Source organism: Chrysemys picta, chromosome 3, assembly GCF_011386835.1.
Source record: "Chrysemys picta bellii isolate R12L10 chromosome 3, ASM1138683v2, whole genome shotgun sequence".
In the NCBI taxonomy this organism is placed as follows: domain Eukaryota; kingdom Metazoa; phylum Chordata; order Testudines; family Emydidae; genus Chrysemys; species Chrysemys picta.
The window spans coordinates 47,609,671-47,628,361 of record NC_088793.1 but is presented as its reverse complement, the minus strand read 5'-3'; the positions used below and the strand labels follow the sequence as shown (position 1 = coordinate 47,628,361).

The 18,691-nt window shown below is 39.7% G+C and overlaps 1 protein-coding gene across 4 annotated transcripts in view; it reads left to right on the top strand.

Annotated features, from left to right (window-relative positions):
• Window positions 1-18,691, top strand: part of GCLC (glutamate-cysteine ligase catalytic subunit) — a 52,169-nt gene that overhangs the window by 12,377 nt on the left and 21,101 nt on the right. For all 4 annotated transcript variants that reach the window (XM_042848806.2, XM_005300215.5, XM_065587793.1 and 1 more), the window contains exons 2-6: window positions 10,387-10,499; window positions 12,551-12,733; window positions 16,785-16,898; window positions 17,546-17,604; window positions 17,688-17,824. In XM_042848806.2, coding sequence (XP_042704740.2) covers window positions 10,387-10,499; window positions 12,551-12,733; window positions 16,785-16,898; window positions 17,546-17,604; window positions 17,688-17,824 — 606 coding nt within the window. The remainder of the gene's footprint in view (window positions 1-10,386; window positions 10,500-12,550; window positions 12,734-16,784; window positions 16,899-17,545; window positions 17,605-17,687; window positions 17,825-18,691) is intronic.

The following is an 18,691-nucleotide window of genomic DNA, read 5'->3' as shown; positions in this document are numbered from 1 at the left end:
TATAATACTGTTATATAAATATGTGCTACACTCATTTGGAATGCTGAGTTCTGTTTTGGTCACTCTTTTTTTGAGGAAAAGAGAAGGGGTTTGAAGACTTGACAGTAAAAATGAATAAAGGAAAAACTTCCATAAGAAGAGACGTTGAAAAGAGGTTAGAGAGGAGACCAAACAAACAGAAAAAAGGTCATGATGTGCAGAGAAAGTAAATTGTATATTTTAACCTTCTCACCTTGCAAGAATAAGTCAGTGAAATTGAAAAGCTGCAAATGTATTTTTTTTATTTGTACAACAGTTATCCTGTGCAACCCATTGTTCCATAATATCTTTGAGGCCAAGAACTTAACGGAATTGAAAAAAGTCTTTAACGCTTTCATGAATGACAAGAATAACCAGAATTACAATAGTAAAGTTTTTTTAAAAGTAGAAAGCTTCATGCTTCGGGTCACTAGCCAACCTCTGACAGGGATAGGAAAAAAACCTAATCATATGAGTAGGTTATTCCATAATGGTCCCCTGCAGATTGTCTTTAACTTTCCTCTGAAGCATCTGGTACTAGCCGTTGTCAAAAACTGAATACTTGAATACATCACCTGCTGTTTGATCTGGTTATAGCATTGCCTGTGTTGCTAGCTATCTATATGTAAATCTTTAAAACTTCAGCTAGGTGAAGATACAAATTGACAGTCACCTAAAATACATCTTTTTTTACCTATGTTACTAATGCTATTAGAAGTGAGCATTTTAAAAATGCAATATGCTTATCACGGTTTATGCTCTTTGTTTACTTTTTATGTATTTCTCTCAATGTGTAGAATGGTGATGAATGAACTGACTTTCATTCTCGGGTTCTACTTATTGCTGCCATGCATTGGTTTCATATGCTGCAGAAGAATGCTGTTTTAAATCATTTCCTCAGCATCTTAAGTTTGTAGAAACACTTGTATTGGTCTTTAAGTTTTGTAAAAGCTTGTTTTTACAAAATTTAAATGTTGGTTCATGTCAGTTCTTTTAAGCCTCTGCAAATTATCCTTCCAGACAGTAAAATTCTGAAAACAGGCTGTGTTTTTTAAAACTCTTATCCTTCATGCAAAATTTCAAAGTTTTGGTCTCGCGCCAAATACAGCATGACTGGCTGCATTTGAATGGTGGCTGTTTTTGAATGGTGCTTGAATGGTAGCTGTCTTAATCGCTACTTGCCTGTGTGCCACATGAGAAAAGCAGCACTCATGAATGATTAGGTTAATTGCCACATGACTGCTTGTTCATGCTTTTTCTCAGAGCACAATTTGACTAAATACAAAAAGTAGGACAATGGCATTATTCCGATACAAACAGAAGATTTAGCATGTCCCTAATGTTTGTATAACTGCATCTGCTGTATTGATCATGTTGGCCTTTTCTAGGCCAGGATTTAAAGGTGTTAACACGTTAGCTGACACTTTGAAAAGCCTAGAGTCTACGCTAGATTTTAAAAATGTGTTAGCTAATGCATGCTAGTGTTACACCTTAAATCTTAATCTAGACAACGCTACTAACTTGTTTGCCTTGTGGTGTTTCTATGCCCATCTCTCTGCCTAGTGTGATCTTTAGGCATATCACCCCCTTCCTGTCTTTTAGTATCCTTATCAAAACCTACCTCAGGGGAGAACTTAAGGTAATTATTTTACATAATTTTTTAAAAAAGCCTTAACCCCCAAGATGTGTACATAGTACATATTAACCTCTCCAATGTCCCTGTGATCACCTAGCCTCTGCCTCCACCCTCCCCTTCATTTCCTCTGTGGATCTTGTCTTAGGCTATGTCTACACTACACTTACAGCATCACAGATGTACCAATGCAGCTACGCCACTGTAAAAGATCTCGTATAGCTGCTCTATGTCAACGCAAGAGAGCTCTGCCCACTACACTTATGCCAGTGAAATTTACGTTGCTCGGGAGGGGGAGGGGAGAGAGTTTTTTCACCCCCCTGAGCGACATAAGTTTTGCTGACATGGCAGTGTAGACATGGCCTTAGCCTGTGAGCTGCTTGGGGGGTTGGTACTGTGTGTTTGTAGACATAGATATATTTTTTGTAAGAACTATAGCACCATAGATGTACACTGAAGGAAATAACAGATCTTGCCACTGTAAAGGTGAAACTTCGGGGTTTCTGATCTCTGATGTATTTCTGCATAGTTAGTACTACTGCAGTGTTTCAGGCTGGTACAGATTACCTACTGAGCTCTAAACTGGTGGAAAGGCCAGATTTGAAATATTTACTAGACACCTGATATACAGAAGACGTGACCTATTAGGTTGAGGAAGATATGAAAGACAAGAATTGAGCTGGGGACACTGGTAATGTCCATGGCAACGCCTTGGTCAGAAGCCCAGCCCTCCACTATCAGGTGAGGAGAAGGCGCCACTCTTGAATCCTTGAGGGATGGAAGGGGGTTCAGTCTCTGATAGCTTCCTCTAGTTAGCAGGCATATGATAAATTTGATACTCTGCTTCTTTCTCCTCCCGCCACCCTAGAATCCACCCAAGTACTGGAAGAGAGAAAAGGGCTTCCTACCTCTTCTCCCATCCAGAGCCTCTTAGCTTCTAGGAGAGGGGAGGGGTTCCATTACTCTACCCTGTTCTTATCCTTCCTATTTTGGGTTCTCCCCCGTGCTTGCTTTTGCTCATGATTTTATGTTGCTGCTTTAGAAAATTATTATTCCTGAATTTTTCACTGCTGTCCACATGGTTGTGAATGACATCAGTGAAACTGATGAGAGCTTTGTTAATTTCTTAGTGCTGCTGCTTTTCACAGATAAGAGCTTCAGTAGGGGATTGGTTTATAATGGTTCACTTCTGGAAGGTTATTTTTGCAACCCCTAAAGGCTAGAACTTTTTTCAAGGAAAGCTAAAATTTGTCAGAAATTAATGTAGGTTCTCTCACCAATTGGTGAATGGATTTTTCAAGCCCTGCTCAGAGACTTTAATAGTAGCTTTGATCATCCAATATTTGGGGCTCCTGTGGTAGAGGACCATTCTGATTACTGCTCTGAACTTCCTTCTTTCTGTAAAAATTCAAATTTGATTTATTTAAAGACTTCATTTTAAAAGGAAACAGAGTTATGATTCTGGCTTTGACTAATGTTTGTTTATTGGTCCTTAATTGGTCCATGAACAAACTAAATCCATGTGGAATAGAAAACACAGTTGTACAAACGAATGTCTAAAATTGCACGAAAGACATAGCTTTTCAGTTTAAACCCAATACAATTCATAAGTAAGGCCTTTGAAGTTAGATTTATATTGTAAATGTGATTATTTATGTTCTCTTTTTACAGTATTACACCCCTCTGTGTTATGTGATACAATGGTCAAAGAAAGGAGTTCTTTGTTCTTTAATGTTCCACATTTTTTCTTTAGCTGTATACAAATGACTATAATCTCTCGGGTTAGATTTCAATAATCCTGCTTCCTGGTTTGTGGTATGTGCTTCACAGGACATCCTTTAGTCATGTAACACCACGTGCAAAAGATCAAAATATGCTGTCCTGATGTAAATAGAGGGAGGGGGATAAACAAACACTTACAGTTTAGTCTGTTTGTTATCTAAAACATGAGCTGCCCCACCACCACCCAAATTGTCGCTTGAATTCTTTTTGCAGTGGCATTAAACTCAAAGAACTAAAATACCAACGTATTTTCTATCTCATCTTTTATTTGTGAGCCTAAAGTGGGGTCTGTATAAAACCTTTGTCATGCTTTTTTCTTTGGGTTCAGTACTTGGCATATAGAAGTTCATATTAATTTAAATGAATAAAGCAAGGGAATTAATATAAGTTTTACTGAACTACAAGTCTTTATTCCATTAGACCAAAGCTATGCATAGGAACACTGCTTTAAAAATTTGAGTCCCAGTATTGCTCTGACCCAATAGATGTGAGCAATTCTATAGTAGGATGTTCTACAAAAAATAATGCTCCTCTGGACTCTCGTAAGCATAATACCATCTGTCTTGTGCCAATAAAATCTTCTGTTCTTACGCTCTGGAGTTTGAATAACTAAAGGTGGAAAAGCTACTCATGCTCTGCTTCCAGTGTCATTTTGCTCCCTCTTCACTTAATCCCAGAGGATATGTCCACATTGCAATAAAACGCCCACAGCTGGCCTACATAAGATGACTTGGATTTGGAGTGTGGGGCTATAAAATTGCAGTGTAGATGTTCGGGCTCTGACTGGTGCCTGGGTTCTGGGATGCTGCGAGAGGGGAGGATTCCAGATGTAAAATCTACCATTAAAGGCACATTATACTCCTGGGGGAATTCTGTGCCAAAAAATTCTGCACACAATATTTCAAAACTGCATATTTTATTTGTCAAAATAACACACTATAATCATGCCAGTTACAATTATTTTGGTAATTTATTTCAAAATCTCTCTCAGCAAGGATGTCTGTGACAATACAGACCAAAAAAAATATTCTGGTAATTTTCTTTTACAAATAGATTCCTTACTAGGCATATTAATACAGAACTTTGTGTAATTCATTTAAATTACAATACAAAACTGTATTTCCTGCACCTGTCAGAAGCAGTGCAAAGGTTTGGAGGAGTCAGGGGTAATGGAGGAGCTGAGGGAGAGGGAAGGAGCCTAGGAGTGAACCTAGACGGTGTTGGGTGTGGGTGGGAGGTTTTTCTTATGCGGGTGAGATTGTTAGAGTGTTGGGAAGCCTCCCCCATGCAGTCTGGCACATCTGCCCCTGTCCCCTTTGTCCCAAAGCAGAGATTACCTCTCTTCACTGCAGGACTAGCTGAATGCAATTCTTTGGCTTTCTTTGTAGCTAGTGATCTGCTTCTATCCCTTAGAGAATGATTCAAGATTTGTCTAGGAGTTGGGTTTGTAGCCTTGGCTGTAGAGATATGAAGAGTCAGAAAATTCTCATCCCGTGAGCAGCTCTCCTGACCATTAAAATAATACATTTAATAGATCCTTCTTGTAGCAGGCTACTGCTCTGTGCCCTTTACCTATCAGATATAGTGTTGAAGTAAGGATGATCCGGAACTGTTATACAATATACTCCTAGGGGAATTCTGCACTTTGCACCTGTGCAGAATTCATGTCCTCCCCGCAGATTTTTTTCCCCCCACAGAAAATACATTCTGCCAGGAGAGGTGCTGTAGTGACAGCTTTTGCCCAACAGCTGTTGTGGTGCCAAAAGAGAGGGCAGCTGGCTCTGGGCTGGAGCAGCCAGCCACAGAAATGGAGGGGGCAGAGGCTACTTCCCTCACAGTGTCCTGCCCATGAAGCCAGGTGATGAGACAAGGGATATGGGTGGGACAGACAGAGCGTGGTCCATGGAGGTTCACACAGACTGGGTTCAGAGGGGCTATTGAGAGGGACAGACTAGGGTGAGGGCACAGGAGCTAGTGGGGTGACAACATTGAGCCAGGGGCTGAATGGGAGTGGCAGTGCAGGGACATGTGGAAATGGAGGAAGAGGAGGAGGCTGTGGGGCCATGTGGGAGGAGAAGTGGCTGAGTGTGGGTGCAGTGACACACTGGAGCAGGGGCAGATGTGTTTGACTGAATGGAAGAGACTAGGAGTTAGCCAGAGTCTGCATGGGGGAGGTTCCCCAACTCCTCCCCCCCCCCCCAAAAAAAACCCCATACCCAAGTCTTCCATAATTCTCCTATCCACACACAATAACCCTCCAGGTTCACTGGCAAACCCCTTCCCAGCCATTACTTCCTTCTCCCAGAGCTCCTCCATTACCACAGACTTCCCCAAGCCTTTGCACTGCTTCTGAGGGGTTCAGGAAATACATTTCTGTATTATAGTTAAATGAATTATTACTCGGTTATGTATTCATAGGCCTAGTAAGGAATCTATTTGTCAAGAAACATTTTCAGATTTTTTTTTTGTCTGCCTTGTTAGATATATTTGCTGACAAGTATTTGAAATAAATTACCAAAATAATTGAAACTGGTATGATTCTGTTGTGTTATTTGACAAATAAAATATTCAGAATTTTGGATAATTTTTTAATTTTTTGGCACAGAATTCCCCTAGAAGTAGCAGTAGCTACATATCACAGGTGATGGCAGGTCAGCAGCACAAGGAAAGAGCACTGTTTCTTCCTTCAACAGATATTTTCGTATGTTGTGCCACAAGGTTAGGTTCCGTTATAGTCAGTTTCTTAGACTGAGTGCAGGGTTGATTTACCTTTTTAATATACTTAACTTCCATGATCGCTAGGTTTATTTTTCTGTGGATGTGGATTTTCCATTTATCACCATCTATGCAAGATCCTTCCTCCTCCCCACCAAGGCAAGCTTGCTATGACTCTAGGGTGACCAGATGTCCCGATTTTATAGGGACAGTCCTGATTTTGGGGTCTTTTTCTTATATAGGCTCCTATTACCCCCCATCCCCTGTCCCGATTTTTCACACTTGCTGTCTGGTCACCCTATATGACTCCTTCAAGAGCCAGTGAACAAACTAGTCTGGCCACTCCAGCAAAATGTAGTGTCCTCCCCTCTAGGGAGGGAAGTAGTGCACTCTGCTACCCCTCTATCAGCATTACTTCAGCCTGTGCCAATCAGAGAAACAAGGAACTAGCTGCTTTCATTTCAGATTTGGAATGTTTCTGGGGCATGCAATCTCCAGTCTGTCACTGAACAATTTATTCCCTTAAAATGGCAAAGCATGCTGCTCCATTAGGGATTCCTAGCAACGCTTTTTGTTGGACATGTACACTAGTAACTTGTTCTAATGCAGGCTAGTTAAAACTAGGGAGAAAAATGAAGAACTACAGAAAAACCTAACAAAGCTACATAACTGTAACAATGCTGGGTGAAATTTCACATGGAGAGTGCAAGACTTTTACAGCTATTGTAGGCAATGAATTCCTCTGAAACTTATCAGTGACTACTGTCCTCTGAACTTTACCATAGATAGAAAGCATGTGAGGAAACTATTTACAGTAATCGCTGGCTCCATCATGCAAACATGTGAAGTCTGAATATACCACCCTTTTTTACCTAGCTACAAGAGAAGACTTTTGACAGGTTAATTTTAAATTGTTTAAAGCTGTTCATTCAATGTAACCTACATTGGCAAGCAAATTCTGTGGATTGCCTGGAATTGTTGACAGCTGCTTGTTTTGTTTGTTTTTTTCCCCAGTAATTAACAGCAGATCCTTCTGTTAGGAAGGCTGTGGAGCTGTCAATCAGACACTTTGGATACAAGATCAGTTATTACATGTACAGCTGGGTGAATGAGGGAGACTGTTTACTAATGTGTTCACATTATGAATCATTTTGATTGGATCAAGTTTGTATCTTTAAGTTATCTCAGAGTTCTTTGTAGCTCCCATCTTATTGTCTATAGTTGACTTTATAGTGGAATTTGCTCTTCATCCTTCCAGGTTTAAGGCAACTCTAGCTATATTTGTGGGGCTCTGTTTGTTTAAATATTTTTTTTTAAAAAAAACCTTCCTAGTACAGTGGGAAAGCTGTGACAATAAGGAGGTTCTTGCAGCATGTTCCAAAAGCTCTAAGACTCAGGACAAGTCTGAACACAATTGTCTAATTGAGGGTAGTTGCTCATCTTCTCAAAGGGCTCATGAGTATGGGGTGCTGTTCTTTCACTCCTCCTATTCAACATGTATTTGGGGTTGTGAGGAATGTTAGTAAGGAGGTATGGGGTGTGGTGGTTTCACTATGATGGTGATGCCCAACTGTATGTCTGTCTTGTGCAGCTCAGTGCTTCAGCCACTGTGTAGTTGAGATTGCGGCGTGGCTGAGAGAGCTGTCTGAAGCTCAAACTAAACAAGGAGGAGGTGGTGATGGTGGACTGTGGGAAGTAGCCAGAGGAGATAGAAGAGGTAATACAGTCCCTTTCGAAGTAGTACGTTCCCCATTAGCCTGCCAGAGATTGCAACTTGGGTGCATGTTAGACTTCCTTCTGCTGCTCAATGATTATTGCAACAATAACCAAGTCAGCTTTTGGATGCAGACCCTGCTACTGGTATCTATGCCTTTGTCACCTCAAGAATCAACTTGCAATGCACTGCACATGGAACTACACCTTACAATTATTTGGAGAATTAAACTGGTGAAGAATGCCTGCAGCTCACTTAATGAGCAGGGCATCTTGCGGGGAGTTGCTCCAGATTCCGCATGGCTATCAGCTGTCCTCTGGGTAGAGGTTTAAGATGGTTTTCATTACCTAGAAGGCTGAAGTGGCCTGGATCTTGCCTACCTGAGATCACCTTTCTCCCTGGTCTATGCTATCACTGCTGTGAAGTCAGTCAGCAGTGGCTCTTGAACTGGATCCCCTGTATTAAAAAGAGAGGGGGCTGCTAACTGGGTGTGCTCTGCTAGAACTACACCACCTTGGAACTTGCTCTCCCTCCTGGATCCAAAATGATCTGAACTTGGTGACACTCCATGCACGCACAAAGCCCTCTGTTTGATAGGGATTTGAGTAAGACATAGGGGTGCGGGTTTTTTAAGAGTCTTTTTTTTTTTTCCCCCACTGTGTGCTGTCTGAGATGAGGTTTGATTATTTAAGACTGATGGAATTAATATTTGTATATTCGTATTAATGCTGATTAGTTATCGTAAGTCCAATTCTCAGGCCCCTCAGAGCTTTTTCTATGGATGTAACTTTCCCCACCCAGTGTTAAATCTAAAGAAATCTCTGACAACTTATTCAACGATCGGCCCCCTCTCTGCTAAGAATGCTTTCTCTGACTCTAATGCTTTTCATCCTAATGCTTGTTAGCTGCATTGTCTTGGAATGCAGCTGTCCTAGAGATTTATAAGTGGAGATGAGGGTTAGTGAGGTAGCTGGTTGATGGCCTTAAAACCATTTTTCAAGGTTTTGATAACACAAGACTAATAGCCAGTGGTGAGATTGGAGCACAGAGGTCATGTTCTCACAGCTGTCGATCGTGCTAAGATGAGCTACTGCATTCTAAACAAACTGGATCCTCTGGATTTGTTCTGCCTCTACCCTCAGGTGCACATAATTCCAGTAATCTAGAAGGAGATGGCTAATGTGTAGATTGTCAGCCCGATCCATCTAAGAGGAAGGGATAAAGTCTAACAGGCTGAAGATGAAAGAAGATATTTCTCCATGCCAGTCATCTAGGGTTGGTGGTCTACCAGGAGCTCAGGGCTTCTCCTCACTTTGAATGGGGGGTAGGTACCTTAGATTGGAAGCAGGATAGTGACCTTGCTAGTTTTTTGAACTAGTTTCCCAACCCAACCAACTTCACTTAAATCTTGGCTGGGTTTGGTTTGAGCCAGCTGTTCATCCAGATGCCTTTTTTTTTTTTTTTTTTTATGAGCATTGGGACATCTTTGTAAAAGAACTGGCAGCAGATGGTTTAGTTAAATGAAACTGACAAGTTGCACTCTCCCTGCAACTAGGACCACAAATGCACATACAACTGTTAATTGTGACAGTGCTGTGCTGAATAGTGATTAGGCTCTGTGAAGGGGAAAGAAGGTACTCCACGTTAGTTCTCATCTCCAAATGGCTTGGCATCCAAACTCCAAATCAGATAGTGTTGCTGAGAATTGCTTTTTAGTTTGTGGAGGCTCTCACACTCAGATTCCTGAATTAGGCAATAAGGGGGAGAAGGAAAATAACTTTTCTGTATCCACCAGCATTTTTTCATTAAAGAACAAATGAGGACAGAATTAAAGGTGCTCTTGCATGGTTGTAAGTCAGTTGAAGTGGTAGTGAATGATGAAAAATTATATATGTATTGAAAACTAGTTAAATATTGGCTCTGTTTGTTTCTAGACCCTGGTGTGTCATGGGTGTAGAATTTCTGTTAGCTGTTCACATGAACCTATGATATAGTGTCTTTTTGATGTTAGTTGGGATCTGTTGAAACTCATTTAAAAACATGAAGGATAAAAATAACTGCTTTGTTTTGAGCAGTCTTCAATAGTTTGCATCTCCTGTTTTGAAAGGAAAAAAATTTAAAACAATAAATTAACTCAGACCTACTTGCTTATATCGTTAACATGCTCAGCACAATAAATCCATAGTGCAACTACTTTTTGCCAATAACTCATCAAATTTGATATCCAGAACTATATAGCTGAACTTTCAACAAATCCAGCTGGCTATTAAATGGAAACCAGGTTAGTAGTATTTGACAGTTAGCAATTTATTTTTTCCCTTCACATAATAAACATATAATGCATTTAACAGTCTCTTTTATTTTAATATTTCAATAGATTTACAATTTCATGATACATACAAAGAAACTGTCTATTTCAGGGGCTCTTATCAGTTTGTGTATAACTTTCCCTACTGTTTTAACACTTTTAAAAATGTTCCTAAATGCTAACATTTTGTGTGTTTTCATTCATTATTTACAATAGGTGGAATATATGTTGGTAGCTTTTGATCATGAACATAAGAAAGTACGTTTGTCACTAACTGGAGAAGAAGTTCTTTATACACTGCAAGAGAAGGGGGAAAGAGTCAATCCCAAGTAAGTAGCAGTTTCTTTTTATCTCCTTGTGAAAATGCACTATTGTACAATCTTTAATTACATGATCACATATGATTTTTCCCCCATAAGACCCCTGCCTTATTCAGCACACAGGATGGGTGGTGTTCTGGGCAGGAATCAGGTTTGCGTGATGAAGGAGGTTGTCTGTAGGACTCCTGCCTTAGTATTTGTTGCAGAAGTTGGAAGGTGTGTAGTGAATTGAGCAGGGAATTGCAGGAATTAAAAAAAATAAAATAAAAAGGAAGGTCTCACAGTTGAATGTTACCCTGGAGAACTGGATTCTATCCCTACCTCTGCCATGGAGTTTCTATGGGATGCTGGGCAGCTCTTTCTGGCCAACTGAACATATGTCTAAAATGGAAAAAAAATAAAAAAAATAAAATAAAAACAACCCAACCCTCTGGCAGTGCATCTCAGAGCCTCGATCTACAGACTTCAACTTATGGTATAGCACTGAAAAGCTGTTTAGACATTGAGGCTTTGGGACAGAGTGGGTTTCAGCCTGAGTCCAAACATCTACACAGCATTTTTTAGCTTCATAGTGTGATCCTCGTGAGCCCAAGTCTGAATCTGTAGAACTCGGCTCTGAGACTCTCTGCCACAGGTATGGGTTTTTTTTTTTTTTTTTGGCCATGTAGACATGTCCTTAAGTGCATGTTCCCTGTTTTCTTAGTGCCCAACTTGAGATCCTATGGCTGACAACTCAGCTGCAACTTTCCCAAATGGGACTTGTGTTTTTCAATATAAAAAGTGCTATAAAAATGCTGAGTTCTCTGAAAAATCAGGCCTTAGGTGTTTCAAGTTGGGCACCTAAAGTTTAGTTGACACTTGACAATTTTGGCTTTTTTGGGCAATCTCTGTTCCCCATCTGTAATATGAAAATAACACCTAATATCACAGAGGTATTGTGAAGACAAATGTTTGAAGCATTCAGATACCGTAAGAGCACAAGAGAAATGCCCAGGAGGAAATTAATAATTTTGTATTCAGAGCAGTATATGTATGGTATATATATTAAATTAGGCCTGGGGCCTCATGCTGTTTGAGAATAAAAAAGAATATTAAATGACTGTTCACTGAAAGAGGCAGAGGTCCTGGGGTCAGACCAGGGTTTGAATTAGGGCTACACGTGCAACCTTAATTCTGACTTTTCCTGACTTTTTTGAGTGCTTGACTTTGCAAACTTATTGTTCTTTTAATATAGGTTAATACAGGTTTTTTTAATGCCGTTGGTGCTGCAGCCCAGCTGGCCTCTACGGCCTGGAGCGCCAGCAGTCTCTTTGCAGGAGCCTGCAACGCACATCCATGCCCTTTGAGGGTCAGCCCAGACTGAGCTGAGCTGCTCCTTTTTATGTCCTGGTTCCAGCTGGAGCATGTCCAGCAGGGACGAGGGGGTGTGGCTTCCTCTGCCCACAGAGTGTGCTTAATGCTTGCTGAACCAGTGTGGGGTAGGTACACGTCGTCACAGAAAGCAAAAAGCACATCTGTGACACCATGGTAAGTCCCTGCTCCAAAGCATGGAGGCACTAGAGCTTCTCAACAAAACAGATGTAAGAATTTTGTAACATGGGCAAAACAGTGTATTTTCCCCTACACTTGATCATGGAAAAAACAGAACAGTTTAGCTGAAACTTTAACAGGAAAAATATCAGCCTCCAGCAGACACCCAGCATGCAAAATTTCAGCCCAAATGGTTGAAGTTTGGCAAAGTTGTAAGCAACTTGAAAAAGGATCTTTGCCTAACGCTTTCCATAATTATCTTAACTACAAGCGGCTCTACTAGCTCTGCCTGTAATAGAAATCTGTCACAGTCATACAGCACTTAAATGGTAGAAACTACTACTTCTCTCACATTCTGCAAGATAGGTTCTATCAAATTTCTAATTCCATAGAATTTTAGAGACTTGGTAGGTTTTTGAAATATGCAATCTTTCACAAAAGTTCTAGTCTTTCCTATAATTCATATTTAATAATCTATCCCTTTTGTAGTTGTATAAAAATATTTAAACTATGCTATTCTTCCATTCCAGCCACCCAACACTTTGGCGTCCGGAGTATGGAAGCTATATGATTGAAGGGACACCTGGGCAGCCATATGGAGGAACCATGTCTGAATTTAACACTGTACAGGACAACATGAGGAAACGACGGCAGGAGGCTGCTTCTGTGTTGAAAGAAGATGAGGCTCTTTGTACTGTGACATCATTTCCAAGGTTAGATGCTATATTTTTTTGAGAAGTACATATGTAAGGCTGCGGGCTGAATGGCCTCTGTGGGGCTGATGGACACTTGTCATGTAAGTGATTTTCAGTTTGAAAAGAAAAGGAGATGAATTTAAACTCACTTCTAGCTCTTGTTGTTCAGGTCAGTCAGTGCAGCTGTGTGTGTCACATAATTTATTTTTGATGATTTGGCTATATAGATAAATCTTGTTTCCCAAAAAGTTATTTCCTATTGATGCTGATGTGCTTTGCCTAATTTTTCATTCTTGTAGGTCACTTTCAAGCATTCCCCAATAGCTTTGCTTTTTACTGAAGACATTAAATTCAGTAAATGCAATATAAAATGAACATGCAGCATAGACTAGAATTCAGAGAACAATCTGTGAGGCAGAATAAATATCTAATAAAGGGGGGGGGATTCCCTCCCCCCCAGGTTTATGGAGGGATTTGCTAAACATGACTAATCTGAAGCAAATTTCCAAACCACTTAGCTGAACAAAGCACGTGCACGCCTAAAGCGGAGGAGAAAACTACTGTTGATGCTTCTTGAGGGGTTGAACTGACTTCTAATAGAAAGGGATTGTGAGGAACACTTTGAAATGAGCAAAGTACAAATACAGAATTGGGATGTGATAATATGTATCTAGATAGATCATCTGCCTGGAGAGTCCTCTATCCTTTGTATGAACAACATGTCTGCTTCTTTAGCTTGTAAAAGAATCTCCAGAAGAAGTAAACTGAAATAGAATTTGGGCATAATTATCAAACAGAAAGAAACATACTTCATAGTCTCCCCTTGAGAAAAATGATGTTTCCAAGTGGAAATCTGCTAACATATTAACTTTAGCTACCACATCAAGTCAAACGTGGGAGGAGAATTTTGTTAAATTCTTAATAATGGGAAAATAAATCCTGTTGCACTGTAGAACAGGAGGCCTCTTGAAATTCCGATTTACCTTGTCTGTGTGGCTCCTGAGGTGGAACAGAAACGGATGGTCCTAAAATCTGGCTCAGACCATGGGTATTACAAAAATGGAGTTTGCAGGGAAGTTCCCAGTTCTGAGCCAAATATATGGCTTTTTAAATTATGCCCCAGGAACTTTAAAACACGTATACTATCAAAATCTACTTTCATTTCATGGAGTACTTAAACTAGTTATGTCTGCACTAACAGGAATGTGTGTAAAACCATACACCAGACAGCTCAAGTGTATTACAGAATTATTTTTGGCATTACAGCCTTGTAAAAAGATTACACAAATTTACCAGCCTAAGTACAAATCTGCAGCCCACCCTCATTATGAAGAAGAAAGACACAAGAATTTTACTCCTCCCAAGGAAGCAGGCAAATAGAATTTTGCAAGGCTGTGATAATAACGTGGAGCTGGTTGAATTTAGTGCTTGAATCTAGTAAATTATACACAGTATAAGCTATTTATAAGATTGGTTTGGTCCATTTAAGCTGATATTTCTCACTTAACCCTTTAGTTTATTTTGATCCTGGCTCTCAGCCATCTTGCCTTTAAAGTCCTGTTCGGTGGAGCAGAGTCTAGCTAACTTTTTTTTGCTAAGATGTTGTAGAGATGATGCAGCACTTAAAAATTGCAGGCATCTGGAAAGTTTATGAAAAACAATGAAAGCTGCTGTAGTTCTCCCAAGCAGGAGCAGTAAAAAGGGGGTATAGAAATGTGCTTATTAAAATTAATTAGTAGTGCTTGTAGTATTGCCTATTTGTTAAACTCAAAACACTTGGGAAAGGTGAGTATGCATTACTATGCCCATTTTACAGACACTGAAGCATAAAGAGGCTAGAATTTGCCTCCCGTTTCACAGCAAGTCATTGGCCAAGCTGGAAATAGAACTAGAGTCGTCTGATTCTGAATTTGGTCAGATCAGTAGGCTTCACTCTTAAAGATCAGAGTGATACAGTTTGTCTGGTCATGCTGACTTTGTGTGGTGTATGCCAGTTAGTGTTAAATGTTACATTTTTATCTGATAAGTCAGCCTGTAATGTCTCAAATTAAACTGTAACAAATGCTACACTACATGAAATGTTATGCCAAATCTTAACAAATTCTTTAACTTTGAGTATCTTAAGGTATGCTGAATTGCTTGTTTATGTGCAGCCAGGTTTTATTTTACAACATGGGGGGTTGCTTTAAAAAGCATAGCCTTGGTCATACATAGCATGTGGTGTGAAGTAAGTCAATCACTTATACAGTTACCTCCATCTTCGCTACTGTTTGACTTTCTTATTAAAAATTAGATATATATCTTCTACTTTAACAATTTCTGATTAGTGTCAAAGAGAATGATTAGAGTATATAGAGGTTATCATATAAAATATGTACATTTCATTGGCTTCTAAGTTGCTGTAAGAATACTAAACATGAAATGTAGGTTTCCCTAAAGCCGTGCAGTTTTCAAATTCAGAAAATGAATTTTACATTACTGTAGACTGAATGCATGTAGTCAAATCAAAGGAGGCTAGAAAGGGGAGCTGTTAAGGTACCAAAAAAGGGTGAAACAATGACACAGATAAGACAGCCTCTCAGGTACCTGCTTCAAAGGAGTTAAGACAACAATGGCTGGGCCATCAGTTGGGGGAAGAACCTGCCTGGCTGGCATCATGTGGATTAGGATGTTTTTCCTCTTCCTAAGGCTAGGACTGAGATCAAAAGTCCCTGTGAGTTTAAAGAGGTGTTCCTGGCAGAAAGGGGTGGGCAGGGGGGAGTGGACAACTCATCTGGAAGCTGATGGGGACCCAGAGTTAGCATACAGCGAGGCTGACAGACAGACTTGAGAGCTAGGGTCTGCAGCCACCTTGCTGTAATTTAGTGCCCAGAAAAGATAGGGGACACCAAAGCTAAATCATGTCTGCCTAGAGATTTGAGGGGAATGCCAAGTGTATTTAAGACCATATGCATAGAGATCTTTTTATTTTTTGTGTCTACTTCTCTGAGCCCTGTGTACAGTTTGGGCAAATAAATCGTACTTTGTTTCAGAGAAACTGCTTCTGAGTCACTGCATGATATTACTGACCATAGCCCATGAAGGAGAACTCTGGCAGCGTCCAAGTCCAGTTGGACCTGCTAGGAAACCCGGTTGGCAGCTGGGAAGGTATAACTCGAAGACCCAGTCGAGAGTGGTTGGGTTGTGGTATCCCACTCCAAAGAGAAGTGGAGGCATGGACCTGCCACTTGAAAGAGGTGCACTCAAGGTCTCAGAAAGGGCAGGTTGCCCAGGCGTGTGACAATAGGTGACTCCTAAATCTACCATAACTGAAAGATGAGAGGGATTATTTTGGTATACTTTGTGCATTTCACACCACTTTGTTTAGTTTATTTCACTGTTACGTGTGCATTCAGTTTTCCATGTTTGTGTGAGTGTTTCATACAGCAGTGGGAGAAGAGCATTTTTAATTTGTAAAATCACAAATTGGCAGGGTGTCCTAGGACATGTGTAGTATCTGAAACTACTACTTACTCTTCTGAAATTGACTAGTTTTCAGGTTGACTTTGTCCCTTTAACAATGACAAGTAAACTATTGTAAACACTACTGAAACAGATTACTTTAGGGATTTGAATTAAACAGTACCATAAAAAGGAGCAGTTGAGGGTAGAGAATGTCACTGCATTTCACTTTTAATAATCACGAGTGCTAATGCATACTATGACATACATGAGGACTAATTTTCTAAAGCTTCTTTTAGTGTTTGCCATTTAAAAGTGAGTATTTACCATCCATTAACACATAGTGGTATGAGATTCCACTTATTGCAACCACAGTCTATAACTGGTAATTGTTGGCAAATATTGACCTTTTAATAGCGACTGCCATAAGGCCCCTTTCTGTGTTAATGACTACTACTGATTAGGTAACACTGAAAAGTGCCTTAGAAATACCTACGGTAAATATATATTTTTCACCATTTTTATTCATTTGTCTATTAAGATCCTAGTTTCACCTAACCACAGGGCATTTAATAACATAAAATTATGATCTATTTAATTTATGACTTACTCAAATTGTCATCTATAGGTTAGGATGTCCTGGATTTACGCTACCGGAATGTGAGCCGACGCCAGTAGAAGGAGGCGCTTCAAAGTCTCTCTTCTTTCCAGATGACGCTATCAACAAACATCCTAGATTTAGGTAAGAGTGAGTTTTGAAGAGAAAGAACAACAACTCTTTATGTATATATTTAATACACTATGATAAAATTGTGTAAGTGGAATGCACAGCTATGTGGATAATTGCTGTACAAGTCCCAGGGACATAGACAAAGATGTAATGTTACGTATTTACTGACAAGGTGACCTATAAAGGTAAATCACAATTTCAGCAACTTTAGCCTGATACTGGCAGAATCCACCACATGGTTAACATCATTCAGTACTTTACCTTAAAATTGACTGTTTTCCTTAAGTCCTGGCACAGGATCCAACTCCTGCTCAAAGTGAAGTCCCAACATTCATTATTTTGGAAACATCACAACCATCTTGGAATCTAACTGGAGCATGGAGCCAACCTATTTGAGGTGGACAATATTGTGTAGTTTTGCAGAGGCTTTTATTACAGCATAAGACTTAACCTTTGCAAAACTTCCCTTGCCCCATTCTCCCATAGATCATAGGCTTCTTTATTCTGCTTGTGATATTATTGTCACGAAAAATAGAATTGACTTCAGTGAAGGACCAAATCTGCTACAGTACAAATGAAAATGAGTGAGAGGCTAAGTGGACAAATGTTTGGAAGTTTCTCCTGGAAGAAGCATTTAATCTAAACTCTTTAAATTTTAGTACTCTGACCAGAAACATTCGACACCGAAGAGGAGAGAAAGTAGTGATAAACGTACCAAGTGAGTAAATGCTAGTGGTTTTCTTCAAGTAATTGATCTATGTCTGATACTTTACTTACTGAATACTTGTATTTTCCTCACAGTATTTAAAGATAAGAATACTCCATCACCACTTATAGAAACATTTCCTAGGGATGATGGAGAAGCAGCAAAAGCAGCTAAACCAGACCATATATATATGGATGCCATGGGTTTTGGAATGGGCAACTGCTGCCTTCAGGTAAAATACATCTGAATCTCAAAATGTTGTAAAATAATGCAATGACATTATCGGCCCTATAAATTTGCAAATTGTATCTTACACAGTGTGATGCTTTCTCAAAATCCAGTTGAGGACAGTCCTCTGTCCACAGTTCACTGTTGTCTAATTTTATATTGTAACTTGATAATTTGCCAATATTTAACTTCTTTATAGAAAGGTTATAGTCAATTTATATTGTTGGTAGGGCCCATTTTTAGTCTTCATTGATAGAGAGAGTAAGGCTTGGAGAACACGGTTTGCGTGTCTTGATGATTGTGCTGAATAGGCCCCTTTATTTAGCCAACCACCTTGTCTTGGAGCTCCACCACGTTAAGGTGTGGAAGATGTGCAGATGAGGACTGAAGTATGTTTTTTGGATTGGTGAAAAACCTTAAGCAGAATCTCACGTCAGTCCTTAGCAGGCCACACTTTGAGGAAATAGAAGAACAGGAGTACTTGTGGCACCTTAGAGACTAACAAATTTATTAGAGCATAAGCTTTCGTGGATAGGTGCAGGTCACCCAGCTTGCAGGTGGACTTTTGAGAAAGGGGTCAAAAAACTAAGAACAGGGTTAGGGAAAGCTCTCTGGAACATTTTAAATTGCAGAGCACCTTTAAATAAATATAAATGCCATTGCTATTTTTTTATATTTTACACCTGTGTAAAATTCTTTCTTCATAGATATTTTTAGATGTATTCTTTTCTTTAACCATGCTGTGAACCTCCTAATTAATCCACACAGGTATTTTTCTGCCATTATTTACTAACAGGCACGTAATCCTTGCACAAGCAAATCTTCCCCTCTGTACCTTTCCATCTCTCTTCCCTAGTTACTAATTTGATTT